This window comes from Piliocolobus tephrosceles, chromosome 17, assembly GCF_002776525.5.
Source record: "Piliocolobus tephrosceles isolate RC106 chromosome 17, ASM277652v3, whole genome shotgun sequence".
Lineage (NCBI taxonomy): Eukaryota > Metazoa > Chordata > Mammalia > Primates > Cercopithecidae > Piliocolobus > Piliocolobus tephrosceles.
In genome coordinates this window covers 42,253,481-42,268,472 of record NC_045450.1, presented here as the reverse complement: position 1 = coordinate 42,268,472, position 14,992 = coordinate 42,253,481, and the positions used below count along the sequence as shown (strand labels likewise).

The 14,992-nt window shown below is 51.1% G+C and overlaps 1 protein-coding gene across 6 annotated transcripts in view; it reads right to left on the bottom strand.

Moving 5' to 3' along the window:
- Window positions 1–6,992: 6,992 nt before the first annotated feature.
- The window catches only part of ADGRG5 (adhesion G protein-coupled receptor G5), a 35,444-nt gene continuing 27,444 nt past the window's right edge, over window positions 6,993–14,992 (bottom strand). For 5 of the 6 annotated variants that reach the window (XM_026456842.1, XM_026456846.1, XM_026456843.1 and 2 more), the window contains 3 exons: window positions 13,984–14,101; window positions 9,091–9,368; window positions 6,993–8,738 (listed from right to left, as the gene is read on the bottom strand). In XM_026456842.1, the coding sequence (XP_026312627.1) occupies window positions 8,638–8,738; window positions 9,091–9,368; window positions 13,984–14,101 (497 nt within the window). In that variant the 3' untranslated portion in view covers window positions 6,993–8,637. The remainder of the gene's footprint in view (window positions 8,739–9,090; window positions 9,369–13,983; window positions 14,102–14,992) is intronic. The other variant, XM_026456847.1, reaches the window with a different exon arrangement.

The window sequence follows — 14,992 nt, the reverse complement described above, 5'->3', positions numbered from 1 at the left end:
GCCCAGTTAATTTTTTGTATTTTTAGTAGAGACAGCATTTCACCATTTAGCCAGGATGGTCTCGATCACCTGACCTCGTGATCTACCCACCTCAGCCTCCCAAAGTGCTGGGATTACAGGTGTGAGCCACCGTGCCCGGCCCAATTTTTGCCTTATACCTTTTAAGGCTACTTTATTATACCTTCTTGGTGAATTGAACACTTTATCATTATGTTGTGACCATCTCTATTAGTGCATTGTGCTTTAAACATAATTTGTTTTATATCAAAATTGCTATACAGCCTCTCGTTTATTTTTTCCTTCACATATCCTGATTCATTTTTGTTTTCTTCTTTTTTTGAGGCAGTCTTACTGTGTTGCCCAGGCTGGAGTGCAGTGGTAAGGTCACAGCTCATTGCAGCCTTCACTTCCAGGGCTCAAGTTATCCTCCTGCCTCAGCCTCCAAAGTAGCTGGGACTACAGGCACATACCACTATGTGTCACTGATTTTCAAATTTTTTTGTTTTTTTTAGAAATGAGGTCTCACTGTGTTGCCCAGGCTGGTCATGAATGCCTGGACTCAAGCAATCCTCCTTCCTCAGCCTCCCAAAGTGTTGGGATTATAGGTGTGAGCCACTACACCCAGCCTTGATTCATCTTTTTACTTTCAACCTTTCCATGTCCTTTTACTTGAGCTGTGTTTCTTATGAATGGCATATACCTGGGTTTTGTTTTTGCATTCAATCTTAATGTCTCTTGCCTTTTAACTCATCCATTTAGTCTATTTATATTTATTATAGTTATGGATATATTTGGGTATGTTTGTATCATCTTACTTTTGGATTTCTATTAGTTTCACTTTTTGTTTCTTTTTCTTTGAGTTTTATTTGATTGTTTTATCTATCCTACTTTTTTCTCTCTACTGCCCTTGAAGTTGTTTTTTTTTTTTTTTAAGCTAAAGGCAATTAAACCCTTGAAGTTTTACCACATGTAGTTAACTAAAGTTAACTAATAATATCTCATATTAAACCATATCTTAACACCCTCCGTACCCCTCCCCACAAATGCTAGCTAACACTTTAGGACACTAGCTCCAGTCCTACTCTTCCTTATTTATACACTATTATTCTCCAACATTTCATATTCCTTCTTCTTAACATCGCAAATAAAATTATTATTTTATACAGATGATTTTTGGATTGGCTTTAGCTACACTTACTATTTTTAAATTTATTTATTTTTGAGACAAGGTCTCACTCTGTCACCCAAGCTGGAGTGCAGTGGCACAATCACAGCTCCCTGCAGCCTTGACTTCCCTGGGCTCAGGTGATCCTCCCATCTCAGCCTCCCAAGTAGCTTGAACTACAGGTGCACACCACCACACCTGGCTAATTTTTGTATTTTTAGTAGGGACGAGGTTTTACCATGTTGCCCAGGCTGGTCTTGAACTCCTGGACTCATGCTCTTGTCCCACCTTGTTCCCCCAAAGTGCTGGGATTATGGGTGTGAGCCACTGTGCCCAGCCTTTTACCATTTTCTTTCTTTCTTTCTTTCTTTTTTCTTTCTTTCTTTCTTCTTTCTTTCTTTCTTTCTTTCTTTCTTTTTTGAGGCAGAGTCTCGCTCTGGTGCAATCTGGGCTCACTGCAAGCTCCACCTCCCAGGTTCACGCCATTCTCCTGCCTCAGCCTCCCAAGTAGCTGGGATTACAGGTGTGCACCACCACACCCGGCTAATTTTTTGTATTTTTAGTGGAGATGGGGTTTCACCGTGTTAGCCAGGATGGTCTCGATCTCTTGACCTTGTGATCTGCCCGTCTCGGCCTCCCAAAGTGCTGGGATTACAGGCATGAACCACCGCGCCCAGCTCCTTTTACCATTTTCTAACCTCACCATTCCTTCTTCTTGCATCTTAGGCTGAGCTGGAATCATTTTCCTTCTTGAGGTACATCCTTTGGGAGTTTCTTTGGGTCATTCTCAGCTTTTATTTACCTGTATATATTAAATGTATTTTTTTTCCTTTTTGTCTTGGTTCTTGAATGGTAGTTTTATTACAGTGGGTTACTAGTTAGGTATGAGCAGGGCGGGAAAGGACGTTCCCCCAACAAACACACACACACACACATACACACACACACACACACACATACACACAAGGAGTGTTGGGTGACCATCAGGTGGTGGTCAGTTGGTTGTTAACTGTTTCTGTAAAGTAATTGGTCACAGCCAGTACGGGGCAAAGGCAGCCTCCTAATAGAAAACACCTGCAAGCGATCAGCAACTTCTCAGTAAGATCGCAGGAGTGGGACGCAGCTTACTTTCAAGATCCTGGATGTATGCCAAGGTATCAAACCCCCAAGTCAAGAGGCCAAGCTGTGCACTCGGTTTCTCAGGTCAACCGCTTGGCCTTCTTCCACGTTGTACTTTTCTTCTTCTTCCTTTCCTTACTGTTTTAAAAGTTCTTTTGTTTTGTTTTGTTTGAGACAGAGTCTCGCTGTGCTGCCCAGGCCACTGCAAACTCTGCCTCCTGGGTTCAAGCAATTCTCCTGCCTCAGCCTCTCAAGTAGCTGGGATTACAGGCACCCATCACCAGGCCCAGCTAATTTTTATGTTTTTAGTAGAGACGTGGTTTCAACATGTTGGCCAGGGGGTTCTCAAACTCCTGACCTCAAGTGATCCGCCCGCCTCAGCCTCCCAAAGTGCTGGGATTACAGGCGTGAGACACCACGCCCGGCCCTAAAGCTTTTCAATAAACTTTGACTCCTGCTCTGAACTTCGCCCAGTCTCTCCTTTTGCCTTATACCCCTCAGTCAAATTCTTTCTTCTGAGGAGGCAAGAGGTTACTGCAGATCCAAACGGATTCACCAACGGTAACTTGGATATCTTCCACCAGTAACAGTTTTGCTGGACACACTTTTTTTTTTTTTTCAGATGGAGTTTTGCTTTTGTCACCCAGGCTAGAGTGCAGTGGCACAATCTTGGCTCACTGCAACCTCCACCTCCCAGGTTCAAGTGATTCTCCTGCCTCAGCCTCCCAAGTAGCTGGGATTACAGGCGTGCACCACCACACCTGGCTAATTTTGTATTTTTAGTAAAGATGAGGGTTCGTCATGTTGGCCAGGCTGGTCTCGAACTCCTGACCTTAGGTATCTGCCCACTTTGGCCTCCCAAAGTGCTGGGATTACAGACGTGAGCCACAGCAGCTGGCCCCCCTGCTGGACACACTTCTAAGTGGACATTTGCTGTCATCACTTTAAAGCTATTACTCCCGCCTCCTAGCTTTTGTCACGGTGGTTGAGAAGCCAGCTCACGTTCTGTTGTCCTTGACAGGCAATCTGTCCTTTCTCTCTGCCTGCTTTCATCGTTTCTCTCCGACATTCTGTAGTTTCAATAAAATGTGTATAAGCATGGATTTATGTATTATGCTTGAGATACTTCGTGTTTCCTGCTTCTGGGACTGTGTTTTTTCATCGCTTCTGGAAAACGTGCAGCCATTTCGTTTTCAAATACCGCCTCTTTCCCGCTCCCTTTATTTGCTTCTTTTGGGACTCTAATATATAAGATCTTCTCATTCTTATTCTGTATGTCTCTTAAGCTCTTTTCATGTTATCCACCTTCTTATCTCTGTTGCATGCTTTATGTATATAACTCCAGGCTTACTAATTCTTTTTGTTTGGTTTTTGTTTGTTTGTTTTTTTGTTGTTGCTGTTGTTGTTAAGACAAGTCTGGCCCTATTGCCCAGGTTGGAGTGCAGTGGCACAATCTCGGCTCACTGCAACCTCTGCCTCCCAGGCTCAAACCATCCTCCCACCTTAGCTTCCTGAGTAGCTGGGACTACAGGCACATGCCACCACGCTGGGCTAATTCTCTATTCAACTGTTTACTGTTAGTTGAATTTTAGATTTTGAGGTATTTTTTATTTTTATTATTTTTTAGTAGAGACAAGGTCTTGTTCTGTCACTCAGGCTTGAGTGCAGTGGAGTGATTATAGCTCACTGCAGACTCAAACACCTGGGCTCAAGCAATCCTCCCACCTCAGTCTCCCAAGTAACTAGAACTACAGGTGTGCCCCCACCATGCCTGGCTATATTTTTTTTATAGGACAGGGGTCTTGCTATGTTGTCCAGGGTGGTCTGAAACTCCTGGCCTCAAGTGATCCTCCCGCCTCAGCTTCTTCAGTCACCAGGATTAAAGGCATGAAACACCATATCCAACTTGAGATATTTTATTTCTTGAAGTTCCTTTTTTTCCCCCAAATATCTCTCTCTCTCTTCATTTCTGTTCATTTATATGCTCATGTTTGCAATTGCATCTTGTGTTTCTTTAAACATGATATATATGGCTATTCTGTATTCCATCCCTGGGGTCTAAATCTGTTACTTCCTTCTTTTCTGCTGACTCTCACTCAGTGGCTTACTTTCTTGTGATTTGGTAAGTTTTGTATTGAAGCCCATTGCCTGATCTCACTCTGGGCATCCTCCTGGCCTAACCAAGTGAAGCTTTCCTCCATACTGAGTTTGCTTCTCTCTTGCCAGTAGCAAGGGGCACCCCCACCCAGGACCCAGGACCACCTCAGTCCCCTCAGAGGTTGTATCTCAGAGGAGATTCAACTTCCCATCTTCCCCACCCCTAGCTCTTCCAAAGTTCACTATCAACAAATGGAAAAATTTGCTATAAGACTGGCTTTGGAACCAGCCCTCCCCTCCAGGCGATAAGCCAGTTCATGCCAGCTCTCTGATCCTCTCCCACGCCCCCAGCTCCAGTGCCCCTGGGTTCATTCTCCAGCTCCTTCTGTTGAAACCCAGGCTGTTGGCCACTCTATTCCCTCACCGTCCTTAATTTTTCTTCTCAGCACTTGTTGCCACCTGTCCTGTCTCTTTGTCAAACTGTTCAGTGTAAGACATTCCTTCCCCACAAGAATGTGATGACTTGTTCATTTATATATCCTCAGCAACTAGTGCAGTGCCTAGAATATAACAAGTGTTTAACAATTACGTGATGGGTGAATGAATGAGCCAATGAGACACAGCACCTGTCTCCAAAATGCTCTCGGTCTGGCAGCTGAGACAGACAGGGACAGTTGTAACACAGAGAAATAACGTCTGTCACAGGGGAAGGGTGTGGGTGGTGAGGCTGAAAGGAGGCCCCACCTCCTGATTTGCAGGTCAGGGACCACTTCCCAGTCTGGACTGAGGGAAATGAGGATGTGCAAGGCTGAGACTTGAAGGATGTGTCGCCATCACTCCACAAATGAGATGCACAGGAGAGCCCTCCAGACAGAGAACAGCCCAGAGATGAGAAAGAACCTGTTCAGGGAACTGAAAGCTGTTTAGTGTGGCAGCACCGAGGAGGAGGGGGGAAGGAGTGGTAAGACACGGCTGGAGAGGGGGACACAAGCCGGACCCTGAGCCTTTCCAGTTCCAGTGGGGAGTGTGGCAATGACGAGGGGGTGCCGTGGAAGGGCTTCCGCAGGGGAGGACACGGGCAGGCTGCAGGATGGAAAACACCTTCTAGCTTCTGGATGAAGTTGGAATTGGGAGTGGGGAGGCAGGGAGGCCATGGGGCCTCTGCAGGAGATGGAGGCTAGGTCTGCACCAGGGCTGACAGCAGGGGTGGGGACACCCAAGGCAGACCCCTTGGGGTTTCTGGAGGTGGCTTTGACTGGCAATAGGAACACCTCAAGCTGAGTGGGCTGTGAATGAGGGGCACTCATCCAGTGGGCCAAGGGGCTGCCCCCTCAGCACAGCCTGGGTGGATTTAGAGTGAAGAGTCCACATCCTGGACTCCTGAGCCAATGCTCTTCTCATTAGAGTTTCCAGGTTTAGCAAAAATCAAAGTACCTCAATACATAGGATACCCTGCTACATGTGAATCCAGGTAAACAACGAATAATGTTTTAGTATGTCTTCCAAATTGGGCATCTGATATTTTATCTGACAACCCTATTTTCAATAGCCCCACATACACACACATGCACACACCCCTTTCTGAAATAACAGTAACAAAACCACACACAGAAATCTCCTAATCTGTGGTCCCGTTGACATTTACATGTCATCCGTTCACCAAGTGCCTGCTCTGAGTCCCTGGCCCTGAACAGCAGCCCCCAGACTCCACCCCATTCCATCCTCCGGCAGAGTCTGGAGGCTCCCAAGAGCTGGCCCCCGGGCCCCATCTGGGCTTTGCTGGGAGGGAGAGGAAGGGGGACACGGGGCCCTGGTTCCACACCATCTCCCTCAGTCCCTCCCCCACACCCGGGTGAGACATTTCCAGGAAGTGGTCCCTGCCCAGGGCCTGGACCCCAGCGGGGCTCAGGGCCACAAGCTTGGGGCTGCTTCCTGGAACTGCCAGTCTCATCCCGTGTCACTGTGGCCACATCCTCCCTTGGGCAGCCCTGGGCTTGGTGAGGTCTGAGAGGCCAGGCTCTGGGCTGGGGGGCTCTATGTAAACCCAGCCACAGCAGGAGCCTGTGTCCCCGCTCCCTGGAGCTGCCCAAGAGACGAGCTAAAGGTTCCCATGATTCCTCGGGACCCTCATTAGCAAGGGGACCCCCACCCGAAGGCCTGGAGAGCCTGGGCTTAACCATGGGAGCTTGGATGGGTGCTCACATCACCCAGATGGTGGTGGGGGTGGGGAGATTCTGCCCGGAGTTAGTTAGTGTGGGAAAGAGGCCTTCTCTATCCACCACTGGGGCGATTTTGTAGAAGATGTGATAAATGACCATCAGGAATTTCAATAGACTGGAAGATTGGGGAACTGGGAGGTCGGGGTACATGTGGCATGGCCTGGAGGCTGCACTGTGTGGGGACTATTCCTAGAACAGCAGAAAGCCAGCAAGGTGGGAGTAGAGGCCCCTCTGGGGAAAGAAACTGAGGCATGGTGAGATGTGCCTAAGAAGGGGTTGTGCCTGCAAGGTTGAGCAGAGCTGGGCCTGGGGCTTAGACAGGCTGGCCTCTGAAACTCAGTCAACACTGTTAATAATAATAGCAAAAATACTAATGATAATATCAGCAACCGTTTACTGAGCACTTACTCTGTGCCAAGTCTCTTTATTTGAATTATTTTACTTAGTCTTCAAAAATACCACTGGCCTCTATTTTACAAATAGGAAAACTGAGGCACAGAGAGGCTAAGTGGCTTGTCCACAGTCTCATAGCTAGCAAGTGGCAGAGCTGGCATTGGAGCCCAAGCAGCCTGGCTCCAGAGCCTGCGCCACTCACTGCCTGGTGAAGGAGTTACTTGCGTCTAGAAATGTACAGAAGAGCAGATGATGTCCCAGGAGAATTTTTCCAGAGGAAATCCTACTCCCATTTTCTGCCTGTGACCTTCGAGGTCATCAAAACTGCCCGATGGCCTGGGACAGGGCCCTGAGCACCTACCCCAGCCCTGCTCTAGTGCCAGCTATATCTGGGGTGCAGCCCCCAAAAGTGACAGCGCAACGGCGCATTGGGAAAAGAGACAAATGGCCGTGTAAATGTGTCTTGCCTTTCCTCCTAGAGGAAGTGGGTCACTCAGCAGGCACAGTCCTGCAATTAACGGCCCCTCCAGCTGGTGCATGGGGTCTGCAAACAGGTGTTTGAGCTACTCCAGTTGCAGTCTTGGCGCCAAGGGCCTCTGAGTGTTGGCCAGCGGCGCCCCCTCGTGTTCGTCCGGGGAAACGCACTGGCTTCATGAGCGCTGTCTCCCACAGGGTCTGACAGGTCTCGGGTAAGGGTGATTCTCTGCAACTATGGCCTGAGCTTTGGATTTACAACCCACACTCTCACGCCTACCAGGGCAAATTCAATCCTGCCCAATCATCAAATAGCCAGGTCACTGGGGTCCAGCTGATTCAGCAGGAGGAGAAAGAAGTGTTTTCCTCTGCCCCCCAAGAAAACTCTGTGGGATGGGCTACTGGTCCAAACGGTCTGTAGAAGTCTTGGGGGTATGCAGGAGGAGCCTCTGGGAAGGGCTGAACCTCCCAATCTTTGGGAAGGGTGGGCTTGGACTTGGAGTCATCATAATTTAGGGAGTTAAAGGAAAAGAGGCCTCAGGCATAGGCCAGTAAAGTCTCAGACCCTGGGTAGGTCCCACGTGCCCCAAGCCAAGATGGCGTCTGGCCCTCCCCAGGAGGAAGATGACGGGCCAAGCAGGTGCTTCCATGGCAGCTTGGATGAGATCCTGACCCTAGCAAGCAGGTGGAGGCTGTGGGAATTCCCACCCCACAGTGACACTCTTCCCCCTGGTCTTATGCAATCTTTACTAAGCTCCCGGGTTAAACTGGAACAAAGCCACTTGCCCCCATGTCACAGCTGTAGTTACCTAGGGTCGGTGAGAAGTGGCAGACCCAGGGTCATACAGACTCAGAACCAGGTCTTGAAACTCGGCCTCCTGATGCCCAGGCTGGTGCTCTGCCCACATCCCTGACCAGCTGGGCCCAGGTACCAGGACAAAGTTTGCTGCCCCAGGTGAGGTTGGATCTGCCCTGGAGCAAAATGTCAGGGAGAGGTAGAGCAACACCTTCCCTTCAGTGCCTGGAGAGGCTGTGGAAGTGGAAAAGTCCCCTTGAGGGTCACAGTGGCCTCTGGGGTCCAGTAGCAAGCCTGCCACCCTCTAGCGGGAGCCGTGGCCTCAGGCTACTGGCAGCCAGAGAGGCTGAGGGTTCCAGGCCAGGAGGCCCAGACTACGGCGTTGTCTGGGAGGAGCTGAAGGCCTCTACCTGTGCCTTGGCCTCTGCTTCTGAGCGGCATCGCTGGGAACAGAACCACAGGAAAAGGAAGAAACCTGCAAGAGAAAGGCTGGTAGGTGGGAGTGCTACGGGGCAGCGTGGGCTTCCCCAGAGGCCAGGGTCTCCTTGGCTGCAGCAAGCTGGCCTCCCTGGGGCCCGTGAGCAACTCCCAGAATCTCTTACTGTAGGAGGCGCAGCGGCAGAGCCTCAGAGCTGGGAGAGCGGCCGTGGCCAGACCATAGGGTACCTTCATGCAGATGTAGCCCCCACCATCTTAGCTAGTGGGGCTGTGGGCTGGATGTCAGTGCCCCACTCACCCCCTTCACCTGAACCCCTTTGGCAGCGAACATCCCACCAGCCATACACCCCCTGCCACGTGGCTTCCTCCAGGCCACCCTCCGGCCCTACCGTAGAGTGAGTTTAAGATGGTGAAGAGGAACAGCTGGGGCAGCAGGAAGACGCCAAAAGAAAAGAAGGCCAAGGCCCAGGTGGTTCCCAGCAGCACGGTGAGGCCCAGCACGGTGACAGTGTCACGGCAGGCCCTGGCATTCGGTGCGTCCGCCCGCGCCCGCAGCCTGCGCAGGGTCCACAGCGCCCAGGCCAGCACCACCAGGTTGAAAAGGGACGTGAGGCCACCGTAGCCCATGACCAGGACACTGTGTACCACAGGGCTCCGCACCCAGCATCTGCAGGGGAAGGTGATGTGTCGGGCTCACGGTGGCTCCTAGGCCCGCGAGGAGGCCAGCGTCACTCCCTGAAGCCCCAGTCGGTCTCCTGGCTCAGGCTCTATTGTTTTTTGCCGGACTGAACACACGGTGAAGCCCCTCACCCGGTTTTCCAGCCAGGCCACCACCAGAGGATGCATCTGCCGCCTTGGTCAACGATCTGAAGCTCCCTCATGCCCACCTTTCCAGCCACAGTGGTTTCTCTCACGTCCCCGTGTCTTCACCACCCTGAAAATTCTTCCTGTCTCCTTTCCACATCTCACTCCTCTCTGCTTCCATGGCCAGCCCAAGGCCGGCGTGCCCCATCTTCTATTGGATGCTTGGCCCAGAGCCCTCTTTCCTGGAAACTCCCCCTTCCACCCCACTACATGGTTGTCACTGCCTCATCTTCGTCTCTGCAGTGGGACACCCCTACCCAGGAGCCTCTCCCCACCTAGACGGGGCCACCATGGCCTGCGCTGGACAGTGGGCAGGCTGCCAACCCGTGGCTTGTGGACAAAGGCCCTCCCGTGTCAACCTGAGAGCACACAGAGCAGCAGGAGAGCTCACTGAGGGCTGAGCACAGAGCCATGGAGAACTGACCAAAGCCAGCCCTGATCCCGGGCCCTCCCAGAGGCCTCCACCCTCTGCCTCCCCAAGACACCTTCAAGACAGATGCCACCTTTTAGTCAGACACCATGTCATGCTGAGGCAGGAGAATAGGGTTCAGAGACAGGGAACGTAAGGACTTCCTAGAACTAAATCAAATGGAGGCCAGGAGCAGTGGCTCATGCCTGTTATCCCAGCACTTTGGGAGGCCAAGGTGGGCTGATCACTTGAGGTCAGGAGTTGGAGACCATCCTAACCAACATGGTGAAACCCCGTCTGTATTAAAAATACAAAAATTAGCCGGGCGTGGTGACGGGTGCCTATAATTCCAGCTACTAGGGAGGCTGAGGCAGGAGAATCACTTGAACCTGAGAGGCAGAGGTTGCAGTGAGCCCAGATCACACCATTGCACTCTAGCCTGGGTGACAGAGCGAGATTCCATCTCAAAATAAATAAAAATAAATCAAATGGAAACACTTCAGCTATGACAGGAAATATCCTCTCCATTTACATAGGGCATATGTCAAATGACTTTGTAACTTTACTTCATCCTCCTCATTGACAGAAGGCGTACACCAAGTAACCAGTGGAAACCTCTAGAGGGTATTTAAACCTCCACAAATTCTGTAACGCAACTCACGACTCTTGAGGCCCTATGCTCTGGCCCACTCCCGCACATACTTTCATTTTCAATCAATCTCCGCTTTTGTTGCTTAATTCATTCCTCACTCTGTACACTTTGTCCTTTTTTTTTTTTTTTTTTTTTTTTTTTTTGAGAGGGAGTCTCTGTTGCCAGGCTGGAGTGCAGTGGCGTGATCTTGGCTCACTGCAACCTCTGCCTCCGGGGTTCAAGCAATTCTCCTCTCTCAGCCTCCTGAGTAGCTGGGAATACAGGCACCTGACATCACGCCCGGCTAATTTTTATGCATTTTTAGTAAAGATGGGGTTTCACCATGTTGTCCAGGCTGACCTCGAACTCCTGACCTCAGCTGATCCACCTGCCTCGGCCTTCCAAAGTGCTGGGATTACAGGCATGAGCCACCATGCCTAGACTTGTCCAATTCTTTGTTCAAGATGCCAAGAACCTGGACAACCCCCACGGGTAACGATGTGCTTTATGTGAATTGTCCCCTGCAATCCCCATGACAACCCATGAGGCAAGCACATAATCATCCTCATTTTGCAGATGAGGAAACTCAGGCTCTGGCTCAGCAACACATTCCAGTTAGAGGCAAAGCTGGAACCTAAAGCCCCTGGCCCACAGCCTGAGCCCCTAACTGTCACAATCCCCAGCTCAGGTTCGCTTCGTGGCTCCTGCCCCTACAGTCACAAGGGTCCCAGGACATTATTTTGGGATTCCTCCGAGTTGATGAGTGTGGTAGGGGATCACTCACTCTCACCACTAGGGAATATCCCCACAGGGGCAGCTCCACCACAGTCCATTCAGCCAGTGTCCCGTCAGCAGACATCTGAATGATTTTCAAGGGTTGTATTTGTTTTGTTTTGTTTTTTGAGATGGAGTCTCACTCTGTCTCCAGGCTGGAGTGCAGTGGCGCAATCTCAGCTCACTGCAACCTCCACCTCCCAGGTTCAAGTGATTCTCCTGACTCAGCCTCCCGAGTAGCTGGGATTACAGGTGCACACCACCACGCCTGGCTAATTTTTGTATTTTTAGTAGAGATGAGATTTCTCCATGTTGGCCAGGATGTGTTTTGTTTGTTGGTTGGTTGGTTGGTTTTAAGTTGGAGTCTTGCTGTTGCCCAGTCTGGAGTGCAGTGACGCGATCTCGGCTCACTGCAAGCTCCACTTCCCAGGTTCATGCCATTCTCTTTCCTCAGCCTCCCAAGTAGCTGGGACTACAAGCGCCCGCCACCATGCCCAGCTAATTTTTTGTATTTTTAGTAGAGATGGGGTTTCACTGTGTTAGCCAGGATGGTCTCGATCTCCTGACCTCATGATCTGCCCGCCTCGGCCTCCCAAAGTGCTGGGATTACAGGCGTGAGCCACCGCGCCCAGCCTGTTTTTGGTTTTTAACCGATGTTTGGGTTTAGGAATGTGTACATACATAGTAAGAGATGTTTTAAATTGAAGAGAAAAAAAGTCACAAACCCCAAGGTAATTGTTTCCTGAGAGGAGAGGGGAGAGTGAGGGAGACCCAGGGAGAAGCTGGCTCGTAGGTGGGTGTTCTCTAACATCAGTGCATTAGTGGGTCCTGTGGATGTGTCACTAAAGCTCCTTTGTCCTCCTCACATTATTATATAAGCAAATAGGCTTGGCACAGTGGCTCACACCTGTAATCCCAGCACTTTGGGAGGCCAAGGCAGACGGATCACCTGAGGTCAGTTGAGACCAGTCTGGCCAACATGCTGAAACCCTATCGCTACTAAAAATACAAAAATTAACTGAGCATGGTGGCAGGCACCTGTAATCCCAGCTACTTGGGAGGCTGAAGTAGGAGAATCGCTTGAACCCAGGAGGCACAGGTTGAAGTGAGCTGAGATCGCGCCATTGCACTCCAGCCTGGGCAACAAGAGCGAAACTCCATCTCAAAAAAAAAAAGAAAAGAAAAGAAAATACATCTTCAAAGAGTATGTAAACTGAGGCCAGAGATTCTATTTCTTCACCTGTAGGATGGGGATGATTATGCACTTGCCTTATGGGTTGTCATGGAGATTGCAGAGAACAATTCATGTAAATTGAAGTCACATGTCCTCTGATACACCCAAGCCTCACTGTGAGGGATCAGGCCCACCTATGTACCACACAGTCCCCCGGCCTTGCTTCAGGGGCTGGGGGCCAGGCTCTGGACCAGCCTGCCAGAGACCACGTCCCAGCTCTGCCCCTGACTGGCTGGGGCTCCTCAGGTAGAGTTCTTAAGCTGCCTGTTTCTCAGGGGCCCTAACTGTAAAATAGGGCTGGCAACAGGGCCCAGCCCTTGCCCTTGTGAAAATGAAACCGGCTGATACCCAAGGCCTGCCACAGAATCAGCCCCCAGCTATCCTGAGCCTTCATCAGCCAAGAAGGAAAAAGAAGGTTCCACAGCCAACTGCAAGTGAGTAACGGGCCGGAGGGGGTTCCTTAGGCTAGTCTATGTCTGGCTGTTAGAAATGCTGCATAATAGGCCGGGCGCAGTGGCTCAAGCCTGTAAGCCCAGCACTTTGGGAGGCCGAGTCGGGCGGATCACGAGGACAGGAGATCAAGACCATCCTGGCTAACCTGGTGAAACCCCGTCTCTACTAAAAAATACAAAAAACTAGCTGGGCGAGGTGGTGGGCGCCTGTAGTCCCAGCTACTCGGGAGGCTGAGGCAGGAGAATGGCGTAAACCCGGGAGACGGAGCTTGCAGTGAGCTGAGATCCGGCCACTGCACTCCAGCCTGGGCGACAGAGCGAGACTCTGTCTCAAAAAAAAAAAAGAAATGCTGCATAATAATAAATAGCTTAATGTCCTCGCCTGCAGGGAGGGGCTATAAAAAAGCAGTAGCGTGTCCCCCGGCCCCCAAAGGCCCACCTCGCTGCCTCTCCTTGCCTCCCCCAAGCCCAGCCCCCACAGCATTCTTGTCCGACTAGGAAGGCTTGAAGGCCTGGCAGTGCCAAGAGCAGGTCGGAAGGAGTCGAAGCCTGGGTAGGTGCAGCAAGGTGGTCTGCAGGGGAACAGAGTCAAGTGCAGGCTGAGCCAGACCCTCAGGGCCTGGGCACTGAAGGACGGGGCAGGACAGAGGAGACGGGAGGCCCGGCTGCCCTGGCATGTTGGCGAGCAGATGTGGCTTCGTAGACTTTGTCAGCATAGAATACAAGGCTGCCTCTGCAGGAGACCTGGATCCATGGAAGGGATGTGGCGAAGCCCCCTGCAAACTCCCCTGTCAGCCCCAGCTCCCTCTCTGCCCCACAGCCAGTGCTTTGCCTACAGAATATTCCATTTGGGGTCCCAGGCCCATGTGGCCCTTCTGCCAGAGCCAGGGAGCCCACTGCAGCCCTGAGGGCACTCACATGGACATGTTCTGGAAGCCCGTGCCATTCTCCCAGCTGTTGAAGACGGGGATCGTGTGGGGTCCGTACACTGAGCTCTTGACAGAGAGGGAAAGCAGCACCAGGAGGGCTGGGACCCCTGAGGGGTGAGACAAAGGCTCAGGAGATGTGGGAGAGGGCTGGCCCTTGGTCCCTGGGGCTGCTGACACAGAATTCCACTGGGCAAGAGACAACTGGGAGGAGACCGTTCTGAGCCCCCAGCTTCAGAGCAATAAGCCTGGTGGTTTGGAGGAAGCTCAGCTCTACAATGGAACAGTGGTGGAGGGAGGAGTGGTCACACTGGGATGGTGGTGGTGGGGAGCAAATGGGAGGGAGGACAGGGCAACTGCTGAGGAAATAGAAATAAGCAAGAAAGGGGCAAAGACAGTGATGAAGGTAGCAGTGATGGTACTGTTGGAGACAGAGAAGGTGGAAGAAGTGATGATGGTGATGGAGGTGGAGGACGTGGTGACGGTGGTGAAGGAGGTAGAGGAGATGATGTTGATGATGGAAGTGGAGGAGATGGAGGTGATGATGGTGATAGTGGAGGTGGAGGAGGTGATGATGGTGATGATAGAGGTGGAGAAGATGGAGGAGGTGATGGCGATGATAGAGGTGGAAGAGGTGATGATGATAGAGGTGGAGGAGATGGAGGAGGTGATGGTGATGGAGGTGGAGGAGATGATGATGGTGATGATGGAAGTGGAGGAGATGATGATGGTGCTAACAGAGGTGAAGGAGATGGAGGAGGTGATGGTGATGGCGATGGAGGTGGAGGAGGTGATGATGGTGGTGACAGAGGTGGAGGAGATGAAGCAGGTGATGGTGATGAAGGAGGTGAAGGTGCTGATGATGGTGATGATGGAGGTGGAGGAAGTGATGATGGTGATGATAGAGGTGAAGGAGATGGAGGAGGTGATGATGATGGCGATGGAGGTGGAGGAGGTGATGGTGGTGACAGAGGTGGAGGAGATGAAGCAGGTGATGGTGA